Raw genomic sequence first — 25,419 nt, forward strand, 5'->3', positions numbered from 1 at the left:
TATTGTTCCATCACCGGGTCCTTTTCAATGCCTTCCTGTAGTGTACTAGTCAGGGTTTTCGGCATTTCTGGTAAGTTTCTTTTCGCAGTCTATTTTCTCCCATGGCAGCGGTGCTCGCCGACCATTGCTGCTGCCATTATCGTTTAGTGCAGTGGTTCCTAACCCTGTCCTGGGGATCCCCCAGCCAGTCGGGTTTTCAGGATATCCACAATGACTATGCATGCAAATTTTCAGACCGACAGTCAGGTAGCTTTGTGGTATCTGAACAAACAGGGGGGAACTGGGTCCTTCACCCTCTGTCAGGAGGCAGTCCACATCTTTCATGGGCCATCAACAGTATCCTCCTCAGGGCAGTGTACCTCTCAGGGGTGGACAATGCCCTGTGGACTCCCTGAGCCATGCCTTCCACCCTCACAAGTGGTCCCTCAATCAAGAGGTAGCAGTCAGGATCTTTCGCTCATGAGGGACCCTGGACATAGACCTCTTTGCTTCCTTGGAGAACAGGAAGGTGGAGGCCGGAGGAGCAGCAGATAGATTGCAGATGCCTTTTTGATTCACTGGAACACCAGGAGGATGTATGCTTACCCTCCCCTTCCTTTCATCTCGAACGATCCAGAAGCTTCAGCGGGATCAGGGCACCATGATCCTGATTTGCCCCCTTTTGGCCCCATCAGGTCTGGTTTCTCGTGCTCCCCAGTTGGGGACGGCTCCGGTGTTAGTCTCTCAGGACCAGGGCAGGCTCCGCCATCCTAACTTCCAAGCCATGGTTCTCAAGGCTTGGATGTTGACTGGGTGACTGTACATTCCCTGGGCTTTTTGGAAGGGGTATCATGAGTCCTACTGGAGTCCAGGAAACCCTCCAACAGGAAATCTTAAAAATTGAAATGGAAGAGGTTTTCGGCTTGGTGCGGGGAATGCAGTCTGGATCCCTTCCTTTGTTCCCCACCGACGCTCTTAGACTACCTGTTTCTCTCAGAATCTGGCCTGCAGATCACTTCGGTGAGGATTCACCTGAGTGCCATTGGGGCATGGATGGTACCACGATCTCTTCCCATCCGCTTGTGGGGCAGTTCATGAAGGGCTTGTTACAACTAAAGCCCCCCCCCCCACTCACCCACCAGCAGTTTCCTGGAATCTCAACATGGTCCTGTCACAACTCATGGAGTCTGCGTTTGAACCATTGCGATCTTGCAACCTGAAGTACCTTTCCTGGAAGATCATATTCCTGGTCACTGTTACATCAGCTTGCAGGGTCATAGGAATATAAGAAATTATGATACTGGGTCAGACCAAGGGTCCATCAAGCCCAGCATCCTGTTTCCAACAGTGGCCAAACCTGGCAAGTACCCAAACACTAAGAAGATCCCATGCTGCAGCGGCCATTCCGTAAGTCAACTTGATTAATAGCAGTTAATGAACTTCTCCAAGAACTTATCAAAACCATTTTTAAACCCAGCTACACTGACTGGAATTTGTTGCCAGAGGATGTGGTTAGTGCAGAGTTTAATTGTGCTTTGAGTGAAAAATAATTTTCTCAGATTAGTTTTAAATGTGCTACTTGCTAAATTCATGGAGTGCCACCTAGTCCTTCTATTATCCGAAAAAGTAAATAACCGAGTCACATTTTCCTATTCTAGACTTCTCATGAATTTAAAGACCTCTATCATATCCCCCCTCAGCCATCTCTTCTCCAAGCTGAAAAGTCCTAACCTCTTTAGCCTTTCCTCATAAGGGAGCCGTTCCATCCCCTTTATCATTTTGTTCATTGTCCTCTGTACCTTCTCCATCGCAACTATATCTTTTTTGAGATGCGGCAACCAGAATTGTACACAGTATTCAAAGTGTGGTCTCACCATGGAGCGATACAGAGGCATTGACATTTTCCGTTTTATTCACCATTTCCTTTCTAATAATTCCCAACGTTCTGTTTGCTTTTTTGACTGCCGCAGCACAATGAACCAACTGTTTCAATGTGTTATCCACTGTAACGCCTAGATCTTTCTTGGGTGGTAGCTCCTAATATGGAACCTAACATTGTGTAACTATTGCATGGGTTATTTTTCCCTGTATGCATCACCTTGCACTTATCCACATTAAGTTTTATCTGCCATTTGGATGCCCACTTTTCCAGTCTCACAAGGTCTTCCTGCAATTTATCACAATCTGCTTGTGATTTGACTACTCTGAATAATTTTGAATCATCTGCAAATTTGATTACCTCACTCATAGTCTTCCTTCCAGATCATTTATAAATATATTGAAAAGCATGGGTCCCAATACAGATCCCTGAGGCACTCCACTGCCCACTCCCCTCCACTGAGAAAATTGTCCATTTAATCCTACTCTGTTTCTTGTCTTTTAGCCAGTTTGTAATCCACGAAAGGACATTGCCACTTATCCCATGACTTTTTTCTTTTTCTAGAAGTCTCTCATGAGGAATTTGTCAAATGCCTTCTGAAAATCCAAGTACACTACATCTATCGGTTCACCTTTATCCACATGTTTGTTAACCCCTTCAAAAATGTGAAGCAGATTTGTGAGGCAATACTTGCCTTGGGTAAAGCCATGCTGACTTTGTTCTATTAAACCATGTCTTTCTATATGTTCTGTGATTTTGATGTTTAGAACACTTTTCACTATTTTTCCTGGCATTGAAGTCAGGCTAACCGGTCTGTAGTTTCCCGGATCTCCCCTGGAGCCCTTTTAAAATATTGGGGTTACATTAGCCACCCTCCAATCTTCAGGGACAATGAATGATTTTTAATGATAGGTTACACATTTTTACTAATAGGTCTGAAATTTCATTTTGGAGTTCCTTCAGAACCCTGGGGTGTATACCATCCGGTCCAGGTGATTTACTACTCTTCAGTTTGTCAATCAGGCCTACCACATCATCTAGATTCACTGTGATTTGGTTCAGCCCATCTGAATCATGAAAACCTTCTCCGGAACGAGTATCTCCCCAACATCCTCATCAGTAAACACCGAAGCAAAAAAATCATTTAATCTTTCCGCGATGGCCTTATCTTCTCTAAGTGCCCCTTTAACCCCTCGATCATCTACAGTCCAACTGACTCCCTCGCAGGCTTTCTGCTTCGAATATATTTTAAAAAGTTTTTACTGTGAGTTTTTGCCTCTACGGCCAAATTCTTTTCAAATTCTCTCTTTGCCTGTCTTATCGATGTCTTACTTAACTTGTCAATGCTTATGCTTTGTCCTATTTTCTTCTGTTGGATCTTTCATCCAATTTTTGAATGAAGATCTTGTGCCTAAAATAGCTTCTTTCACCTACCTTTTAACCATACCGGTAATCGTTTTGCCTTCCTTCCACCTTAATATGAGGAATACATCTGGACTGTGCTTCTAGGATGGTATTTTTTAACAATGTCCACGCCTCTTGCTCACTTTTTTTACCTTTGTAGCTGCTCCTTCCAGTTTTTTTCTAACTATTTTTCTCATTTTACCTAAGTTTCCCTTTTGAAAGTTTAGCACTAGTGCCGTGGATTTCCCCCTTCCAGTCATTAATTCAAATTTGATCACTATTGCCAAGCGGCCCCACCACAGTTACCTCTCCCACCAAATCCTGTGCTCCACTGAGAATTAGATTTAAAATTGCTCCCTCTCTTGTCTGTTCCTGAACCAATTCCATCCAGAAATTTTATCTCTAGCATGTCCCGATGATACATTTACTCGGTCAATATTGGGGGTAATTGAAATCTAAGTCAATGGTGCAAGTACAAATCTTCAGTTCCACCAATTTTCAAATCCAAGTTAATGTTTATTTATTTTAAATTGTATAACTGGCAACTCCACAGATAACAAAGCAGTAACTTATCAGAGTCCCCCGACACGGTCCCATGTTTCACTGTGGCTGCATCGGGAGGAACCAAAGGTTTCAATAAAATCTTTCATACCAGTCACGGAGCGCTCCATGCTCCGTTAAATTTAAGAAGAAATTAAAAACCTGGTTATTCAAACGTGCCTACCCAGAATAGGACCTTGTTTACTTGCGCCCCCCCCCTGGTCTGCTTCCCCAAGATACTGCACATTAAGCTTCTACTTAAGTCTCTTCTGAGTTACCTCTTGTTGTTTTAACTATTCCTTCCATTCTGTTCTCAATTTATCCCCCCTCCTAGTTACGCTCCCTTGTTATTATGTAATTTCAATTCTGCTGTTTATTGTGAACCGGCATGATGTCCCTACTAATACCGGTATATAAAAGATGTTAAATAAAATAAATAATTAGCCTGCTTTTCAAACTATCATTTAGGACAGAGTATCTTATGAGATAACAGGTTTACAGTTTTAGTGTTGAGCAGTACATCAAAACACTAGAAGCTAACGTTTACAAACTGGACTTTTTCAGGTCTTCGGAGAAGAAGGGCTGAGTCTAAATATTGAAGACATCCAGACCCATGACTTTGGCAAAGTAGGAGAGGTCATTGTCACTAAAGATGACACCATGCTTCTGAAGGGGAAGGGTGAAAAGTCGAACATTGAGAAAAGGATTCAGGAAATCCTGGAACAGTTAGATGTTACCAACAGTGAATATGAGAAAGAGAAACTGAATGAGAGACTGGCCAAGCTCTCTGATGGAGTAGCTGTACTTAAGGTAAGACCTATCTGGTGTAAGGGGCAGCCATTTTTTTTTTGTCTCAAATCTTAATCATGGTGCAACTTTTTCCCCTCTGTTATACTTTGTGCAGCAATGGCTATATCTCAGTGTAAGGGTTTAAAAAAAAAAAAGTTTCCTGTCACAGTTGCTATCAAACTTTTTTGTATTCTAAAAGCTTAAAGCAATGTTCCTGTTCATACCCCAGATCAGTTCACACATGGTTTTTCATCTCTACCAGCAGATAGAGACAGAAGAAAAGCTTTACTGACACCATGCTACCTTCAGTCCCTGAGTATCTGTTTCCAGCAGATGGTAGAGGTGCAAGCCTACAGTGTGTCAAAGCGAAAATAAAATAGTACAGTTTAGGGAAAGAAGATCAGAGGTGTTAGGTACCTTTTGTGGGCCATCCCTCTGGTTGAAGGCAAGCAGAGGGTTGGATAGCCCCAGCCAGACTCTACCCTTAATTCCAGAGGAAGGGAAAGCCAGGGATCCTGGTTCCCTCTTTCCCCCTGAGGGCCTCCCACTCAAGCTGGTCTTTTGTAGCGTCCTGGAGCCCCAGAAGCAGGAGAGTATACCTTTTTGACTTTTCCTCTGAGGGGCTGGGGAGGCTGGATGTCTTTTAAGGGCTGTCGGTGAGTGTTTCTCCTTTCTGATGCTGTCAGCTCTGCATCAGGGTGAAGAGGGACTTGTGCGGCTCCTGCTGTCCATTCAGCACCTGGAGTCCGGATAGTGATGCAGCTGCGGCAGCTTTATTTTTTCTCCTCTTTATTTTTAGCTGCGAGCCGTGTCGTGTGTTCCATGCTGCCTCCTGCTGAACACAGGATATCCTGTCAGGCCTGCGGGTAGAGGCACTCTTGCCTCAGTGCAGCCTAACTCTACCCTGGCTGTGTCTCTGGAGGTGAGGGAGCCTTGACAAAGACTTCCAGGAGCAGACACTGCACTTGGGCTGCAGGAGATGTGCAGGAGGCCCGGGGGGGGGGGGGCAGCAAAGACAGGGGCCATTTTGTCTCCATGTGGCAGGAGTCCTGCCTTGTATAAGGAGGGCAGATACTCCCCTCCTCTGCTTTCTCCTGTGCTTCAGGAATTTATCCGACATTATCCGAAAGAGTAAATAACTGATTCACATCTACCTGTTCTAGACCTCTCATCATTTTAAGAACATAAGAAATTGCCATGCTGGGACAGACCAAGGGTCCATCAAGCCCAGCATCCTGTTTCCAACAGAGGCCAAAAACCAGGCCACAAGAACCTGGCAATTACCCAAACACTAAGAAGAACCCATGCTACTGATGCAATTAATAGCAGTGGCTATTCCCTAAGTATAATTGATTAATAGCCATTAATGGACTTCTCCTCCAAGAACTTATCCAAACCTTTTTTGAACCCAGCTACACTAACTGCACTAACTACCTTCTCTGGCAACAAATTCCAGAGCTTTATTGTGCGTTGAGTGAAAAAGAATTTTCTCCGATTAGTCTTAAATGTGTTACTTGCTAACTTCATGGAATGACCCCTAGTCCTTCTATTATTCGAAAGTGTAAATAACCGAGTCACATCTACTCGTTCAAGACCTCTCATGATCTTAAAGACCTCTATCATATCCCCCCTCAGCCGTCTCTTCTCCAAGCTGAACAGCCCTAACCTCTTCAGCCTTTCCTCATAGGGGAGCTGTTCCATCCCCTTTATCATTTTGGTTGCCCTTCTCTGTACCTTCTCCATCGCAACTATATCTTTTTTGAGATGTGGCAACCAGAATTGTACACATCTCTATCATATCCCCCCTCAGCCGTCTCTTCTCCAAGCTGAAAAGTCTTAACCTCTTTAGTCTTTTCTCATAGGGGAGCTGTTCCATTCCCCTTATCATTTTGGTTGCCCTTCTCTGTACCTTCTCAGTCGCAATTATATATATATATTTATTTATTTTTGTAAGTCTTCATAGACTGGAAGTGCCCCCTACCCTTAACCAGAAGGCTTGGAAGTAGTCTGCATGTGTTATTAGCTGCTACAACCCTAATTAAAAAAAAAAATTCCTTTCATGTAGACAGATGGACTGAGGACCAATGGGTTTATGCTCCCCTGCCTGCATATGGAGACTGAGCAAGCTGTCGTCACAGTATATATAACCCTGCAGTGATCCCAGCCTGCCAGTATTCCCTGTCTCCAGCAGATGGTGGATGTGCATTTCCCTATGGGGATTGCTTTGAGCTTTTTGAAAAGAGACATTTTGAAATTCTAAATTCAGGAACAGAAAGCCCTGCTCTCCTGCAGTGATACCTAAAGGTCCCTTCCCCAGTTGAAAATTCCTGAGGTGATTTCCGTGGTCCCTCAGAGGTGTACCTTGGGCCGGTAGCTGGGTTTCCCAGCATGGACTTAGCTGCTAATTCAGCTGAAAAGCAGCGCATGCAGGAGGCAGAGTGAGGCAGTGACCACAGATGCCATTTTCTCTCCTGCAGCTGGAGACAGTCTCTGTACTCATTTATTTATTTAATGTATTTAAAGGCTTTTATATACCGATGTTCATGCACTAGTACATATTGTGTACATATGAGTAAGCATATGTACTAGTACATATGCTTAGTCATCTGGTAAGCACTGAGCCCAGTTAAATAAACGTAGGACTCCTCAGATTCAGAGACTTGGAAGGGCTCTGGTAAATTTTCCTCCAATCTCTTGCTCAGCGAGCTGTACCAACAACATTCCCAATCCCATTGAGGCAAGGGAAGGGGATTTCCTAGCAGGTTGAGTGGCCTTCCAATGGGCTAGGCCCCACTTCAGGCTTGGGCATTCCACGTGGCAGGCCGCGGTGGCGCCATCTTGCGTGCAGATGTGTGGCTACATTTTTCCCCCATAGCTGCGTCAGGGTGGATTTGTGCATGCTTGAATCAAAGTGCTAGCCGGCTCAATGCACAAGCTACACTGAACTATGGCTCCGGCAACAAAGAAGCACAAGTAACACTCTTTGTGCTGCCTGCCATATCAGGGCTGCTGTTGCGTCAGTCGCTGCTCGACGCCCTCACTCTGCCCTCTTTACCTCTGTGGCGACTCCCTCCAGGTCTGACAGACGGTTAGCTGCCGCAGCGTCTTCTTGCTGTCTCCTTCCGGTGTCCCCGAACCATCTCGACGCTGCGAATCTGCCATGTTGCCTGATGTAAGGCGAGCGCACTCTGATTGATGTACCAGCAAGGGCACGAACCTCGGGGGCATCCCCCTGAGATGACGTCATCCGCTTCCAATATAAAAGGTCTCAGTATTCGCTAACGAATCGAGTTAGCAAGGGGATTGCTTCGGCTTTACTCCCAAGCTACTCTGCCTCCTCAGACTTACCAGGGGTACCCGCTCCTCAGGGGCCTCGCTCTTTTCTTTATTTCAGATTGCAGCTAGGAACAGATACTCGCTCCTCGAGGGCCTAACCCTTTCCAGCTACTGAGCTTCCTTAAGACCTTATGTGAGTTTTGTCATCCAGTTCTGACTATGAATACAACATACCTTGTCTACTCGCTATCTATAGTTTCTCTACAGCTCAGCAACCCTGAGGACTTCAGCCCTGCCGGGCATATCAGCTCACTACTGCCACCTCTGGTGGTTCTACTAACCTGTCTAATAAAAGAATTATCTGTGTCTGTCTCCATACCCAAGCCTAGCTGGTGGTCCCTCTCAGGATATCCTCCTGGGGGCACAGTCATCTGCCATCAGCCCAAGGATCCACCTATCCACATTCTTCTACAGCTGAGTGCCCTCTCCAAGCACTCCGCTGGTAAAAGATTGCTACTCCTTCCCCATCAGGAGTCTTCAGCAACAGATTCATAACAGACTGTTTACTACTCCCTCAACAGGAGCTGATCATAACAGATTAACTCCTCCCTTCTTGAGCAGTAGAGCACAAGAGATTGCTAACTCCTCCCTTCACAGGAGCCGATTCATAACAGCTGCACAGTCTGACCTGGAATCCTTTGTGTCATCACTGTGAGGAGGCCCAGGGAGGGCTGGACTCTCAGAACTTCTCCAAGCCCGGCTCCTCCCAGTCAGAGGACGGGTCAGCCACGACCTTATCCAGTAGCACCCTGGATTTAAGCAATCCTGGGGTTGCGTCGTCCTCATGAGACAGCAGTTCAGCAGTGCCTACCCCAGTTCCTCCTGGGCTAGGTATGGACCCGGCAACCTTTTCTTGGGTGGAATTCTTTCAGGGCCTTCAAACCTTTGTTCAGGCACTGCCCGGACTGAGCCCCAGCTAGGAAGACCTTGTCCTCCCAGCCCTATTAGCAAGCCTCAGGACATGTCTCGCCTCACCAACGGTATCCCTGACAGGGACCCAGATACCACGAACGATGAAGGGGATGCAGACTCATTGGAGGACAGGGAAATCCCTCCAGGCTTGGAGCCATACCGGACCATATTACGATTTTTCCACAGAGATGAATTGCCGGCCCCGGTTTCCCAGACCCTGAAGACTCTGGTAGTTCCCAGCAAGGACTCCATGATGGAACCAAAGAAGAATCCCATCCTGGAGTCTCTACGGAAAGCCTCTTACTATTTCCCGATGCTGGAAGCCATCCAGGAGTTGATTGACCTGGCGTGGGATGCTGTGGAAGCCAGCTTTTAAAGGAGGTCTGGCATTGGAGGCACTGTACCTGCTGGACCCAGCGCCAGAGAACGCCTGCGTTTCCCAAAAGTGGACGCCCTGGTCTGCGCCACTTTGAAGCGAACTGTCCCAGTAGAGGGAGGAATGGCTTTGAAGGATGCACACAATTGGTGGTTGGAGTCCATCCTTAAGCAAGCCTTTGATGCAACAGCAGTGACACTGGATCACTTCTTGTTGTGCCCTGGTGGCTCACTCATGTCTGCTTCTCTCTCAAGAGGTAGATAGCTCAGGGGCGCATTCCAGAGAGGCGATGGAGTCCGCCGTGGCCTTCCTAGCGGATGCAAGCTCTGACCTAGTGTGTACCTCAGCCAGAGGAGTAGCCTTGGAAGTGGCAGCTAGAAGACAGCTATGGCTGCGAAATCGGTCAGTGGACACTACCTCTAAGGCAAACCTCACAAAGATGCACGCACTTTGGCAAAAGTTGGCAAAATTGGCCAGTAAGTGGGGTGAATCTCCAGTGCCGTGACTACTGGAAGATAAGAAAGAGGTTGTAGCACCCCTCGCCCATGAGGGGTCTGACCAGGGGCTACCAGCGCTTTTGGCCTACTGAAACTCATCATGTCAGACATCTCGACCTTCGGGGAAAGTCTCAGTTCTTTCGGATCCGACAACCAAAAAGAGGAACTGGTTCTGGTTCAGGTTCAAATCGAACTTCCCAATGAAGTTTGGCCGACCCATCCACAGGTTGGGGAGATAGGGGGCTGACTATACCTCTTCTATCAGCGGTGGGTTGAGATCATGTCTGACAAATGGGTACAGGACATACGAGAAAGATTCGCTCTGGAATTTTGCAGCACCTCTTAGGACATGTTCATGATGTCAAACCGTCACTCCCAGCACAAGAAACTGGGAGTGGAATCTATGTTGATAAGGCTCCTCAGTTTGAGAGCTCTAACTCCAGTACCTACACCCCAGGAAAATACAGGGCGTTGTTCCATCTATTTCATTGTACCCAAGAAGGAGAGTTCATTTCACCCCATCCTGGACCTAAAGGGTGTCAATCATCTGCGAATAATTCACTTCCGCATGGAAACTCTTCGCTTCATCATAATGGCTGTACAACCGGGAAAGTTCTTAATCTCCCTGGACCTCTGAGGCCTACATTCATATTCCAATCCGTCAAGACCACCAGCATTTCCTATTCATTGCCCTTTGGCCTGGCAACCGCCCCCCAGAACATTCTCCAAAATGATGGTGATCGTGGTGGCGGCACTGAGGAAAGAAGGGATCCTGGTGCACCCTTTCTTAAACGACTGGCTGATCCGAGCAAAGTTGTTGGAAGATTAGCCTCCAGATGACCAGCAGAGTCACGTCCCTGCTTCAGGAACTTGGTTGGGTTGTGAACATGGTCAAGAGCAGCCTCAAGTCCTCCCAGTCCTTAGAGTAGCTGGAAGTCTGGTTCGACACCAAGCAGGACAAAGTCTTCCTCCCTCCAGGATAAGGAAGCAGATGTGCCAAGTGCGTTGGTTGGTGAACACAATGCACCCCAGGGTGTGGAATCTTCCCCAGGTCCTCGGCCTGATGGCGTCAACCCTGGAGGTAGTACCATGGGCAAGGGCACACATGCTGCCGCTCCAATGTTCCCTGCAGTCATGTTGGAACCCAATGTCTCAAGATTACTCGATCTGCCTCCACCTACCAATGGAAGTATGTTCTCAGCTCAGTTTGGTGCATAACTGTGATATGCCCGGTGGGTCTGGGGTTTTCCACCGGGCTGCAATCAGCAGACGGGCAGCTGTCGTAAAGAATATGAATATTTTCTGTCTCTCGTAGTCTAAGTCCTGGTATGGGAGCCTTAAAAGCCAATAATCTGCCTGTAGGGGGACCTGAACTCCTAACGCTTCATCAGACATTTGTTGGCATGAGGTCCAGAACCGTTGTATCCTGGGGCACTGCCACCACATATGCCAACACAAGCCAATTTGGGAACACTGCCTCCATCAAAGGAGGGATCGCCCTGGTAGCCATTGCGCCACTTTCACTACAGAATAGTGCTACCGATACAAAAGTTTATATCTGTTTTCCATCATGGATGCGGACATCGAAAACCATCCTGGCGTCCAGAAACACTCCTCCCATTTTTCCCCTCTCCACTGGGTTCCTAAGTCTCGTTCCCATGCCACTAAGTGTGCGGCTCTCCTTTCTTCACTATTGATAAGCAGTTGATAGACCTTAGATATACCCTTCTGTAGCTGTCCTGCCAGTATGCAATATCCTTCAAATATCGATCAAGGGTGTTGTAGGTCCTGACAGGGGACCCTTGGTACCCATAAAATGTCTTTATTTGTGTATAGGCTATAAAGTCCTCCTTTGATAATTGGAACGTATTTTGTAGATCCAAAAAGGGAACCATCCCCTGTCGCCTAAGTTAGTCAAGCCCCGGTCCTCCCATCTCTGAAAGGCTGGATTCCTCTGACCCATAGGGAATTCCCTAAGATATCGAATAGATGACAAAGCGGAATATTGCTTCGTACCTATTAATTTAGATTTCCATCATTTCCAGATGGTGAGTGTAGTTTGGAGACTTGGGGGGAATGAAGTCCATTCCCGCGGTGTGCAGGACATTGGCCAGTACAGAGCCTACGCAGTTTTGCTCTAACAATACCCATTGCTTAGAGCAGAGCTTCTCAACTGGTGTGTCGCGTGCTATCGGTCTCCTACTGCTCTTCCCCCCCCCCCCCCCCCCTTCCTTCACTGAGCAAGAGGCAAGCAATCTTCCACTGCTGCCATTGCCGCCCGGGCTATCAGCACGTTCAAGCTTGGATGGGAAAGGCGGCGGTATTAGTGGAGGCTGGCAACTGCAGCCGGGCCTTTTCTTCTTACCACACCTGCCCCCACCCTGGCCCGGAACAGGGCGTTGTGTGCAGTGGGGTGCGCGGGAAGAAGAAAGAGCCATGCTGCATGAAAAAGTAGCAGCGGCAGCCCCAAGCAGTAGTGTGGGCCTGAAACAAAATCAGAAGCAGCCAGAAATCGGCACAGGAGACAGCAGAATTAGCCTCCCGTAGCCGATGGGATTCTTCTTTCTTGGCCTGCGGGGGCTAGAGGTGGAGGCTGCTGCAGCTACCATTTGTGCTTGGGGTGGGAGGGGGCGGGAAATGAGACAGCCAGCCTGTCTATAAGTGTGAGAATGTATGTGTGATTGAGAGTGTGCATGTGTAACTGTGAATGAGAGCCTGTGTGTAAGTGAGAGCATTTAATTGAGATCATCTGTGTAAAGTGTGTGAGAGAGCATGTGTGTGACTGAGAGAAACTGGTCAGAGAGGTGGTGTGTGTGTGTGTATAGGAGAGACAATGGAAGTGACTGGTCAGGGAGATGACTGGAGTGTGTGTGTGTGTGTGTGAGAGAGAGAGAAAGTGATATTGGGAATGAGAGAGCTAGCATAGGAGTGAGAAACATGTGTGTGTGTGAGACACAGCATGGGAATGAGAAGCCTGTATATGTAAGATAGAACATGGGAGTGGGAAGCCTGTGTGTGCATGAGAGAGAGAGACTGTTCAGGGAGGTGACTGCTGTGTGTGTGTGTAAGAGAGACTGGTCAGGAGATGATTGTATGAGAGACAGAAACTGGTATGTGAGTGTGACTGGTATATGTGGGTGTGAGAGAGAAAGTGATTATGGGCATGAGAAGCCTTTGCATGTGGAGAGAGCTAGCATGGGAGTGAGAAGCCTGTATATGTAAGATAGAGCATGGGAGTAGGGTGTGTGTGTGCGCATATGAGAGAGACTGATCGGGAGGGTGACTGGTGTGTATGTAAGAGAGAGACTGGTCGGGAGATGATTGGTGTGTGAAAGGCAGAAACTAGTCATGGGGGTGTGTCAGTGTGTGTCTATGTCAGAGAGACTGGTTGTGGGCACTAAGGAAGAGGACCATGAGTACAGAGTTTGTCACTATTGCTTTTGGTGTGTGCTACTGGCCTGCATAGAAGAAGAGGAGTAGGGGAGCTGCTGGAGGGGGTTAGTAAAGGTGGTTTTTTAAGTTTATTTTTCTTGATTGACTGCCATTTTAATTACTGAATATTATGTGATGTGTCTGCTGTTTTGAAATATTTTATTGGTGTTTGGAGAATTTTAAATAATTTTTATGAGTTTTTAATTGTTGGATATTATTCTGTTCATAGTTGTTGTGAAACATTTATTCTGCTTATTAGTATAGTTATACAATTATTTCTGTGTTGGGATCTATAGCTGCTTGGCTAGTTCTGTTTTCCTAATAGGAGGTATATTGGTGTTTAGGGCCTGATATAATATTTGTAGGGTTGTTACTGTTTGAGTGCATTCCATAATACAAGTGTAACTGTGTGCGGATTAGTTTATGTGCATTACTGCAGATCCTGGGAGTATGTTAGGTCTGTTCTGTGTATGTGACTGAAGTGAGGTATTTACTGTATGTCTTATTTGTTGTATTTTCTCAAGAGGACATGTATTAGTGATAAACTGCTGTCTTTTCATAAGTAGGGCTATTGAGCCTGGTAGTAGGAGTTTTGTGTTGCTGTTACTGAGATGGCACTAGAATCAGAATATATTTTTTGTAAGGTGAGTTGGTCATGTGTTCAATCTGTCTATTATGAATTTTGATTGGGAAGCTACATAATACTGGAGCAAGGATGGCAGTCCAAGTCCCCCTGGCCTCCGTGACTTTTATAATACCTGCTGAGATACCCGTGGAGGTCGTCTGTGCCAAACAAAGTAAAATGTGCGGCCAAGCTGCACATTTTACTTTCAGAAATTAGTGCCTACCCAAAGGTAGGTGTTAATTTCTGCCGGCGCCGGGGAAGTGCACAGAAAAGCAGTAAAAACTGCTTTTCTGTGCACCCTCTGACTTAATATCATGGTGATATTAAGTCAGAGGTCCCGAAAGTTTAAAAAAAAAAAGTGAAAAAAAAATTTGAAATAGGCCTGCGGGTTGAAAACCAGGCGCTCAATTTTGCCGGCGTCCGGTTTCCGAACCCGTGACTGTCAGTGGGCTCGAGAACAGACGCCGGCAAAATTGAGCGTCTGCTATCCAACCCACTGACAGCTGCCGCTCCTGTTCGAAAAGAGGCGCTAGGGACACGCTAGTACCGCTGGCCCTAATTTAAATAAATTAAATTACTGTATCGCGTGCACAAGAGAGTGTTTTTACTGTATCGGCCTGATAGAAAGAATCTTAAAAAAAATTGAGTTCCCTTTCCCTTACCTGCCCTTTTACTACCCATTCTCGCCATTTCCTCGTGATTATACAGACCCCTCGGTACAGCTGAAAATGTTTTATTTGTGTAACTGGCTTCCCCACTACCTCATGTCTGCCCGCCCACCCTAACTGTGGACCCCTAACTGAGGAATGCCCTTCTGCCTCCTCCGCTTCCCATCTCCAACTTGCCCATGTTCTCTGTATTCAGTAACTCTATGTTCCCAAACTGGGTTCACTCAAGTCCCCCTCTCTCCCCCCAGGTTGAATGTTACAGAAACAGCTTAAACTGACAAACAACTTTATCAACTAAATGGTATTGGGAGCAGAAGTAGGAGCTTATCACGTCTCTATAGGTATTTCTGCTTCCCAGCTTGTTCTCCCCCATGGTGTCCATAATATTCTCTAGCCCGTCTCGGGGCAGCGATGTTGTCGAATCTTAATACCATATCCCGGAGGGTAGTCACCACATGAGTCCCACTCCAGCCGTTGTCCGGTGCCGGTCAAACTCGGGCCTCTATGTTCAGGAAGGCATCCCCAAATCGGCACTATCCGGTCCCACTGTGTATTCTAGTGAAGCGCCGGCCACCCTCCCCCCCCGCCCCCCCCCCACGATGTCACTGCGGTTGACTTTGGGCATTAGCTTTTAGTGAAGGTTTGTCCTTATATTTCCATGCCCGCTGCTTGTAGAATGGGGACCGCCTCTGCCACAGATTTTACTTGCGACATGACGCCATGAATTGTAAAGGCCAGGCCCCAGGGGTAGACCCATCTATATCGGATGTTTTCTTTCCTAAGTATCGCGGTCAGTGGTTGCACTTCTCTCTGACGGCACAGTGTAGCCGGGGCTAAATCGTTAGAGTTGGAGCTCATATCCTTCCCAACTGAAAGGAGACACCCGCCTGGCACATCGCAGCAGATCCTCTTTGATTAGATAACGCTGCAGGCAAGCGATATCATCTTTGGGTGCGTTGCGTGGGGCATTTCCCAGAGCCCGGTGGGTTCTCTCCACTACCACCTCAGTTCGTCTTGGAGTACCCCCCTGCTCCAGGTCCAACGCCAGCAGCGCCATGCAGATTTTCCGCGTGACCTCCATCGCGTTTGCAAAATCGGGGGTCTCTGATAGGCCTCTGATCCGAAATGTTGGACCGAGAACTATTCTCGGGCTTCCAACTTTAGGAGTGTTTCTTCATGTTTCCACTGGAGATCGGCAACGTCCATGGAAATCGCCGCTACTTTCAGCACCTGTCCTTCCATTATTTCCTTGGCATCCTCTGCACGACAGCCCAGATTACGCATTTCCACGCAGAGATTTTCCATATTTGCATTGACGTCCTCCTTTAAAGATTTGGATATCTTTTTATTTCTGCAAACCAGTTGTCAAAATCTTTCTTTGTGAGGGAATTCATGTTTGCATCCCGGTCTTGTGCATCTGGTGGTAACAGCTCGGGCTGTTCCTCGCTGTTGTGCCCAGCTGACTATGCTCCCAAGGCCACAAATCGGGATCCAGCAGCATCGTAGGAATATTGGGCTAGATCAACCTTCTTTTTCCTGCTAGTCATGTCTATTAAAGTCCTTTACAGCAGATGCAATGTTTTCGGGAGGGGATCGCCAAGTTAGATGGATAACGACGCTATAAAAGTGCTGCGGAGGAGGCAGAGAAACAGGGCTAGACGTCCATGCTGTTCAGTGACGTCATTTCCTCCCTCTCCTCCGCCTCCTTGATACCAGGGAAAGACCAAGCCGAGCACCATGGGAGATCCCATGGTGCTCGGCTGGAGCTATGCACTGACCAACGTCGGATAGACGTTGGTCGGTGCATAGCTCCAGTTCTGGCATGGCACTGGCGGCAGCGATACAAGTGTTCCCCACAGGTGCTGGGCAAAGTGCCAATTCGGAGACCCGAGGAAGAGCCACTGACGCCTCATCTCCTTCCCCCTCCCCCCCCCCCCCCTTCAGTCCTGGCCTCACCGGACTTTCAGGAGGAGCTGGATGCAGGGTTCAGACCTCCGTGCTCAGAACTCTTCACAGTGTCAAGCCTCCTGTGCCATTGGACCCCCAAGCCAGTGCCTGAGCCTCCATCTGTCCTAGCACCCCCTGCTTGAGCATCTGGACATCCTTTTAGGCACCCTACCGATGCAACAGATGCCCGAGGGCCCTTCGGTCCCCCAATGGCCACTGATGCCGATCATCAGATCCTCCTCCGAGGAAGATGCAGCCGGTGCCACGTTCCCAAGGCCTCTGTTCTCTGAGCTTTTACTGGCCTTCTGTGGCCGTCTATTCCCGCAGTGCCCTAGGATCCCAGGGCTGATACCCCTATAGGCTTCGCTCGCATCATGCTGGCTCTAGTGAGGAGGAAAGGCCTTATGACCATGGGATGATTCTTCGGAGTCTTCCTCTGATTACTAGGACGATCCTCTCTCAGAGCCTTCCCCGCCTGAGGAAAGGCATCAGTCTCTCCCCGAGGATATGTCCTTTGCAGGGTTTGTAAGGGCCATGGCCGAGGCTATCACCTTCCAACTGCTCTCAGAGGAGGATGCACGACACAAGATGCTGGAAGTACTCCGGTTTGTCGACACTCCTAAGGAGATTGTGGCGGTTCCCATCCAAGACATCTTCAAAGACCTCCTCCTTCGGATGTGGGATTACCTGATCTCTACCTCCTCTGTCAATAGGAAAGCGGATGCCACCTATTTGGTGCAGCAAGCCATGGGTTTGAGAAGTGGCACCTCCCCCACCAGTTGATGGTTGTAGAGTCCGCCCTCAAGAAAGCCTGTCAATCCTGTACTCAAGCCTCTGCCCCTCTGGGGCGAGAATATAGGGAGCTCGATGCTTTGGGCTGCAAAGTCTTCTAGGGTGCTATGCTTATCGCCCGGATTTCCGCTACCAGTTGTACATGACTCAATATAACCAGAACCTATGGAAGCGAGTTTAGAGTCTCTTGCAGAGACCCTACTACAGCAGCAACGGGAGGCACTCTCCGCTGTTGTCCTGCAGGGCTTCGAGGCTGGTGAGCACAAACAGTCCACCTATGACGTCTTTGAAACTGCAGCTCATATAGCTGCCATGGGCATCGGTGCCTGTAGGATGGCCTGACTCAGGGCTTCTGATCTCCGTCCAGAGGTGCAGGAGAAACTAGCTGACCTCCCCTGCACAGGTGACAACCTCTTTGGGGATAAGGTCCAAGATGCGGTGGCCTAAATGAAGGACTAGTATGACACCCTTCAACAGCTCTCCGCTAGTGCTTCTGACATCCCTTCCTCTGCCAGGAAATCTTCCAAGCCCAGTTTGAGGAAGCCCTCTTACAGGCAGAGGAAATATTACCCTCTGGCCTCCCGAGCTCACATGCCATGAACTAGCTTTAAGGGCCGCCCTCGCCAACAGCAAGCACCCAGACCTCAGCCAGCGCCCTGGCTACAGGGTTTTGAATGGCGGCGAGGGAGTACGAGTCAACTGAGCATACCCCTGACGCCAGATCCTCCTGTGGTAAGCAGGCTCCTCCCATAGCTGGGAGGAGATCACCTTGGACTGATGGGTCCTTACCATAGTTCATCAGGGATACTGACTCAACTTCAGCCGGCTCCCAAGGACCTCTCCCCCATGTTCATCATGGGGTTCGTCCTCTCAGCAGGATATACTTTGGACAGAACGCTCCGCCCTTCTCGCAGCAGGAGCGGTGGAGCCCGTTCCTTACCCTCCTTACCCACCATACATGAGGTATTTCCTTATACTTAAGAGGAGCAGGGGCTTGCACCTCATTCTCGACCTCATGGCGTTGAACAAGTTTCTCTGAAGAGCAAAATTCAAGAAGGTCTTTCTGGGGACGCTGATACCTCTCCTTAGAAGAGGAGACTGGCTCTGCTCCCTTGATCTCATGGAGGCTTACGCTCACATAGCCATCTTCCCCAGCCACAGAAAATACCTCCATTTCGTGGTGGGGAAGGCGTACTACCAGTACAAGGTGTTGCCTTTCTGGCTGGCTTACGCTCCTTACATCTTCACCAAATGTCTAGCAGTGGTGACTGCGTATCTCCGGCATCGTGCAGTTCACATCTACCCATACCTGGACAACTGGTTGGTCGAGTGATTCCGTCATGGGGGACCTGTGTGTTCTGACCCTAACAGTGTGAACACTGCAATCCTTGGGGTTTGTGATAAACTACCCCAAGTCTCAACTCTGTCCGTCTCCTCAGCTGGACTTCATAGGAGCCAGGTTGTACATGGTGCAGGCAAAGACGTTCTTGCCCCGTGACCAGGCTTTTGCCCTCACCTTACTGACAACCTTTATGCACAGCAGCCAGTGTGTGACTACCCGCCTCCTCAGATTGTTGGGCCACATGGCGGCCTCAGTCCGTTTATCCCTCTTGCTGGATTTGTGCATCCGCAGAGCGCAATGGCATCATGCCTCCCAGGATCTTGAGACTTCTCTCTTGGTCACAGAACCTTTTGAACATCTCTTTTTCCTTGTGGGAGAACATCTCCAACCTGCAGCGGGGAGCTCTTCTCCAAGCAGCTCCACCTCAGGTGGTACTCAACAACCGATGCCTCTCCTCAGCACTGGGGCGCCCATGTGGATGGCTTCCACATGCAGGATCTCTGGACAGCCCACTGCCAGATAAACTTTCTGGAACTCTGGGCAATTCGCTACGCTCTGTGGGTATTCAGAGACCGGTTGTCCCACCAAAGTCCTGATCTGGATTGACAACTAGGTAGCAATGTGGTATATCAACAAACAGGGAGGCATGGGCTTGTTCGTCCAATGTCACGAGGAGGTGCAGGTGTGGACCTGGGCCCTGTCGCAGGGGATGTTGCGTGCAACATACCTGCCCAAGTCTCTGAATGTGCTGGCAGACCGACTGAGTCGCTCCTTCCGGCCATACGAATGGTCCCTCAATCTGGAGGGAGCAGCCAATCTGTTTTATCGGTGGAGTACTCAAGATGTTCAATGTTAATTAATATGTTCAATGTTCAATGTAAACCGCTAAATGAAGCGATAGTTCTTGTTTCTTGTAAACCGGGGTGATATGTATTTTATACAGGAACCTCCGGTATATAAACCCTATAAATAAATAAATAAATAAATGTGGACCTCTTTGCCTCCTCGCACAATCACAAGGTGAGCAGGTTCTGCTCCCTGTCGGGGGAGGGGGGGGGGGGCAGACATCTGGCCTGCAATGCCTTCTCCCTCTACTGAGGGAGCGGTCTGTGTATGTGTGCCTTCCTCTTCCGCTCCTCTTGAAGACCCTGCTGAAGCTTCAACAAGACAGAGGGACCATGGGCTCGACAGGCCTGGTTCCCTCTCCTGCAGGACCTGTCGATCCGGTCCCCCCCCCATCCGACTAGGGACTGTGCCCGATCTGATCACACAGAACCAGGGCACTCTGCACCATCCGAACCTCCAGGTGTTGGTCCTAACGGCTTGGATGTTGCGCGTTTAGTCCTTCAGCCCTTGGCCTTCTCAGACAGTGTCTCCCAGGTGCTGGTGGCTTCTAGGAAACCTTCAACCTGGAAGTCCTACAGTTTGACGTGGAGACTATTCTCTGTCTGTTGTGCGGGGCATGGCTTAGATCCATTCACATGCCCCTTTCCCCAGCTGCTGGACTACATGTGGCACCTTTCAGAGTCTGGGCTTCAAACCAGCTCAGTCAGGGACCATCTCAGCGCTGTGAATACGTACCATCGAGGCATTGCTGGTACACCCGTATCAGTGTAGCCTTTAGTGGGTCACTTTGAGGGGCTTGCTCCAGCTGAAGCACCTTCTTCGGCCTCCTGTTGTATCCTGGGACCTCAACATTGTCCTGGCGCAGCTCATGCATCCTCCCTTTGAGCCACTGCGTTCCTGCGACATGAAGTTCCTCACCTAGAAAGTTTTATATTCCTGGTGGCATTTACTTTGGTTCGTAGAGTCAGTGAGCTTCAGGCCCTGGTTACATACCCGCCATACATGAGGTTTTTTTCATGATTGTGTGATCTTGTGTACGCACCCTAAGATTGTGACTGATTTCCACCTTAATCAGTCCATTGTTTTCCCCACCTTTCTTAGGCCTAATTCCTACTCAGGGGAATGGGCTCTTCATACTCTGGACTGTAAGAGGGCCTTAGCTTTCTATTTAGATCGCACTGCCTGTCACAGGCAGTCCACTCAGCTCTTTCTGTCCTTCTATTCAAACCAGATGGGGAGTGGTGGTGGGTAAACAAACGGGCTGGCAGATTGCCTCACCTTCTGCTATGCGCAAGCAGGCCTTCCGCTGGCTGGCAGAGTAAAGGCTCACTCTATGCGGGCAATGGCGACATCGGTGGCTCATATGCGAGCAGTCCGTCGTCGAAATTTGCTGGGCTGGAACGTGGAATTCTCTTCACACGTTTGCAGCTCGCTGCTTCCTGGACAAGGATGGGCGTCAGGAGAGTGCCTTTCGTCAATTCGTCCTGTGCAATCTGTTCCAGACCTGAACCCAACTCTTCCTGCCTAGTGCCCCTGGTGGGAGCCAGGCAGTCCCCTGCCGACCAACAGCACTGCAGTTGTTGTGCCCGTTGGCACTTTCTTCAGTAACTGTTTGTCTCACCTGCTAACAGGGACAGCCTGGATCTTAGTATTTACCCACATGTGAGGACTACCATCCTGCTTATCTTAGGAATAGCCACTGCTATTAATTGCATCAGTAGCATGGGATCTTCTTAGTGTTTGGGTAATTGCCAGGTTCTTGTGGCCTGGTTTGGCCTCTGTTGGAAACAGGATGCTGGGCTTGGAGCGCACTATACTGTATGGGCCAGCATGGCAATTTCTTATGTTCTTATGAGACAGCATGGTTGCTTACCTGTAACAGGTGTTCTAGGACAGCAGGATGTTAGTCCTCAGGAATCCCACCCGCCTCCCCATGGAGTTGGGTTCTCCTTCCGTTTTGGTTTTAAATTTTTTTTTTTTTTTTTTTTTTGCACACATTTTTATATTATGAGACTGAAGGGGGAACTCGAATGGACACACAGATGGTGGCAAGCTGGGCATGCTCAGTGTGCTGGTCAAAGCTTCTAGAAATTTTGACAAGTTTTCTGTGCTGTCCTAGTAAAAACACCTGTTAGTTAAGTAACTGCTCTGATCCTATTCACAGGTTTAGAGTTGGGGGGGGGGGGACGACAACTCATGTAATTTCATTATATGCGGATGACATATTATTTCTGTCACAACCTAGTCTTTCTGTTCTGCCTTTATCACTGTTAAGGGAACTTGGCAATGTAGCTGATCACAAACAGGCCGATACAGTAAAAACGCTGGAGAGCGGGTGAACGCCCGCTCTCCTGTGCATGCGATACAGTATCTTAATTTATTTAAATTAGGCCCGGTGGTAAAAAGAGGCGGCTGTCAGCGTGTTTGACAGCCGATGCTCAATTTTGCCGGCGTATGTTCTCGAGCCCGCTGACAGGCATGGGCTCAGAAACCAGACACCAGCAAAATTGAGCGTCCGGTTTTCCACCCAACAGCCGTGGGTCCATTTAAAAAAAAAATTTTTTTTTACTTCTTTAAACTTTCAGGACCTCCGACTTAATATCACCATGATATTAAGTCGGAGGGTGCACAGAAAAGCAGTTTTTACTGCTTTTCTGTGCACTTTCCCGGTGCCCGGAGAAATTAGCGCCTACCTTTGGGTAGGCGCTAATTTCTGAAAGCAAAATGTGCAGCTTGGCTGCACATTTTGCTTTCTGAATCGCGCGGGAATACCTAATAGGGCCATCAATATGCATTTGCATGTTGCAGGCACTATTAGGTTCGGGGGGGTTGCACGCACCTTTTGGACACGTTATTACCCCTTACTGAATAAGGGATAAAGCTAGCGCATCCTAATGCTGGCTAACAGTGCGCTCCAACGGAGCGCACTATACTGTATGGGCCCGAAAGTGAATTTTGCTAAATCTGAAGCTTTTTCCATTGGAGAAAGTGCCAACTCCAATCCTTGACAGCCACAAACAGGCCAGGTTTTCAAGATATCCACAATGAATATGCATGAGGTAGGTTTGTCTGCGCTGCCTTCATTGTATGCAAATTGCTCTCATGCAGGATTTTGCAGATCTTTATAAGCTTAACTATGCACCTGTGTTCACTCAAGTTCAGAGGGACCTGAGCTGTTGGGTCAGACACTATTGTTTCATGGGCTGGAAGAATTAAAGTCCTTAAAATGAACGTGTTATCGTGCCTCTTGTATCTGTTTCAGCATGAACTGGGCTACCTCCCCAGCCACTTTTTTACAAATCTTAATAGATTGCTTCTTCGATTCATTTGGCACAATAAACTTGCCAGAGTCAAACTGAAAACCTTATGGTGTCCAGAAGAGGCTGGAGGAATGGCGATCCCAAATTTGTAAGCCTGTTACTGGGCAGTGAGGTTGGCAGGGGTTTACACGTGGCCTCATAGGGATCTCAGTCCCTTGGTTCTCATTAGAAACTGCCCTGGCTGATGGCGTCAAGTTTGCCACACCTGTTAATGCAAACTAGGCAGGTTATGCAGGAGAGGGGAGGGCCTGTCATGCTTCTCTTCTTTTTGCCTGTGCCATCAAAGTGTGGCAGGCAATGTGCAAAAGCCCAGGGATCCATATACATTTCTTCTTGTCTTTCACCTCTTTTTTGGAAAACCCCCCAAAATCTCCACCCATATTTCCAGTGCAGAGGCCAAGGAATGATTAGGTTTGGTACTTCGTTTTTTGGGACAGTTGTATGAGGAAGGATATCTGAAATCCTTTAATACATTGCAGTCAGATCGAAGTGCCTGAATACTCACAACCATGCACAGGCATGTTACTGAAGGATGGACATGCACCCATCTTTCTGACGTGGAAGTGGTGTTCACAATGGAAGACCTCCTCCCTTTAAGTACCAGTTCCCAAATTCATAAAGCTATTGTGCAGACAGGACTGGCGAGAGAAGCTTTGCTCCCACTGGACCCAAGACCTGGGAGTACAGCCTGGGCCAGAGGGCTGGAAGTGAATCTGGAGGAATGACCACAGGGTGTCAACCATGAGCTCAGAGCAGCTTATACTGATTATGTAGAGAGAGCCATTGTTTTATTCCAGATTCAATCCATCCTCTTCCAAATTTTGTTGTAAGTGTTTGGGACCATATATGCACATATGGTGGCAGTGCCCCTTGGTCTTTTGATTTTGGGATAGAATACAAAAGGTGGTCTGCATGGCTTTGGAGGTGGTGATTTGAATGCCAGAACTGTTAGGCTGGTGGGGAAGTCATGTTATTGACAAATATAAAAAGGGGCTGTTCCAGCATTTTCTCCATGATGCCCAGCTTACTCTAGCCACAAAATGGAAGTCTGTGCCCATAATAGAACATTCCTCTGCATTCAGGAAGGAAAGAGTGCTGGGTACAGAACTTTCCTCATGTCGGTCTGTTTGAAGGTATTTATTATGCTGTGTACTGTGCATTGGACTCTTTGCAGATGGTAATGTTGACCAAATTGCTGTTGTGATCCAGATTTTATTAAAAACTTTGTTTGTTTTTAAGAATGTGTTTTTAGATGTATTTGGGAGTAGATGATTTTTCCAAGAGGACAGTCCAGACCTTACCCCCCACCCCTCCCCATCCCAAAACAAACTGCTCGACCCCCTCCTACAAGCACGACAGGGATGAAATGTCCCAGATTTATGCTCCAGAAACCTGGTAACCTTTCTCTAATCTCCTTCCCTCCCTATGGCAGGTGGAGAGCAGCTCAGTGCTTCTTACCAGTGTCCTCTGCCAGATTCAATCATATCTGTAGGCTTGGGGCCCTGTAATGTCACTGGCCCGCTAGTTCAGAATGAAGACGGCAGAATAAGCTGCACATGGGTTAAAAAGTGCTGTTCTCCTCCAGATGGAAGGGAAGAGAGGGAGTAATTGTGCAAAATTTGGTTCAGAGTGCCGTGAAAGTTGAGCAAACATGAAAATGTACCATGAAACAAAGGCTGAAACACTGGCCTAATTGATTGACTATGCTTTTTGCTTTCATTTTTTCAGAACTGAATGGGCAAAATATCCTCTCCTCTTCAAGGCAATTTTTGATAAATTAGATCAATGGTAGCAGTATCAGTGGTCAAAATTTTAAGATTAATGGCTTTTTTATGTTTTATGTTTTAACACCACCTCATCTGTAGCTGTTAATATAACATTTCACAGGTACTGGTCAAACTTAATTTAATTAGACAGCCCAAACCATTCAAAATGTAATTGTCTAGAAATGGTTTTTCTATAGCTAACTGTAGCCTAGAATTTAGCTCTGGCTGCTTGTCTCATCTTATAGTGGAACCAAAAAGCCAGTTCCTTACTTAGATCTGTAGAAAACAGTTTTATGAGATGTTTCGTTAGAACTGTACATGAAATAGATTCCTGTATGTTCAGTGCTTGCTGTTGTATGTCTTTGGTTTCATGATTTGAATTGTTGGCAGGTGGGTGGCACGAGTGACATTGAAGTGAATGAGAAGAAAGACAGAGTTACGGATGCACTTAATGCCACCCGTGCAGCTGTAGAAGAAGGCATTGTGCTTGGTGGTGGTTGTGCCTTGCTTCGATGTATTCCAGCGTTAGATGCCTTAGTCCCAGCCAATGAAGACCAAAAAATTGGTAAGTTAGATAATTCATATCCATTTTATGTGCAATTTGGGCGTTTGTATGTACTTAAAGTAGGTTACGTGATGCCAACAAAATAACTCAAAACATGCATTCCTAAATTGGAGAACCTTAATCTTTGCCAAATTTGATGGGTATGAAGGGGATGCATTCACTTTACTGATTTGATTACCAAAACAAATCTAGAATTGTAACTTTATAGTGTTTTCTAACCTTTGACCTTTATGTGCAATCTTGCAGTTGCCCTGTTGGCAGGGACTGGGGGCTCCCATAACCAGTTTCCTCTCTATAGCTAATGGGGCCCCACTGCTCTAGTACTTAGTTTAACTTTGCCTGTTGCCACTCTCCATCTGATGTGAATATCATAAATGGACAGGCAAAACCAAAACGATGAGCAC

The 25,419-nt window shown here is 47.7% G+C and overlaps 1 protein-coding gene across 1 annotated transcript in view; it reads left to right on the forward strand.

Annotated features, from left to right (window-relative positions):
- The window catches only part of HSPD1 (heat shock protein family D (Hsp60) member 1), an 83,164-nt gene that overhangs the window by 48,869 nt on the left and 8,876 nt on the right, over positions 1-25,419 (forward strand). The window contains exons 9-10 of the mRNA XM_029606048.1: positions 4,367-4,612; positions 24,841-25,015. Coding sequence (XP_029461908.1) covers positions 4,367-4,612; positions 24,841-25,015 — 421 coding nt within the window. The remainder of the gene's footprint in view (positions 1-4,366; positions 4,613-24,840; positions 25,016-25,419) is intronic.

The sequence above is a fragment of the Rhinatrema bivittatum genome, chromosome 6 (genome assembly GCF_901001135.1).
Source record: "Rhinatrema bivittatum chromosome 6, aRhiBiv1.1, whole genome shotgun sequence".
Classification (NCBI taxonomy): domain Eukaryota; kingdom Metazoa; phylum Chordata; class Amphibia; order Gymnophiona; family Rhinatrematidae; genus Rhinatrema; species Rhinatrema bivittatum.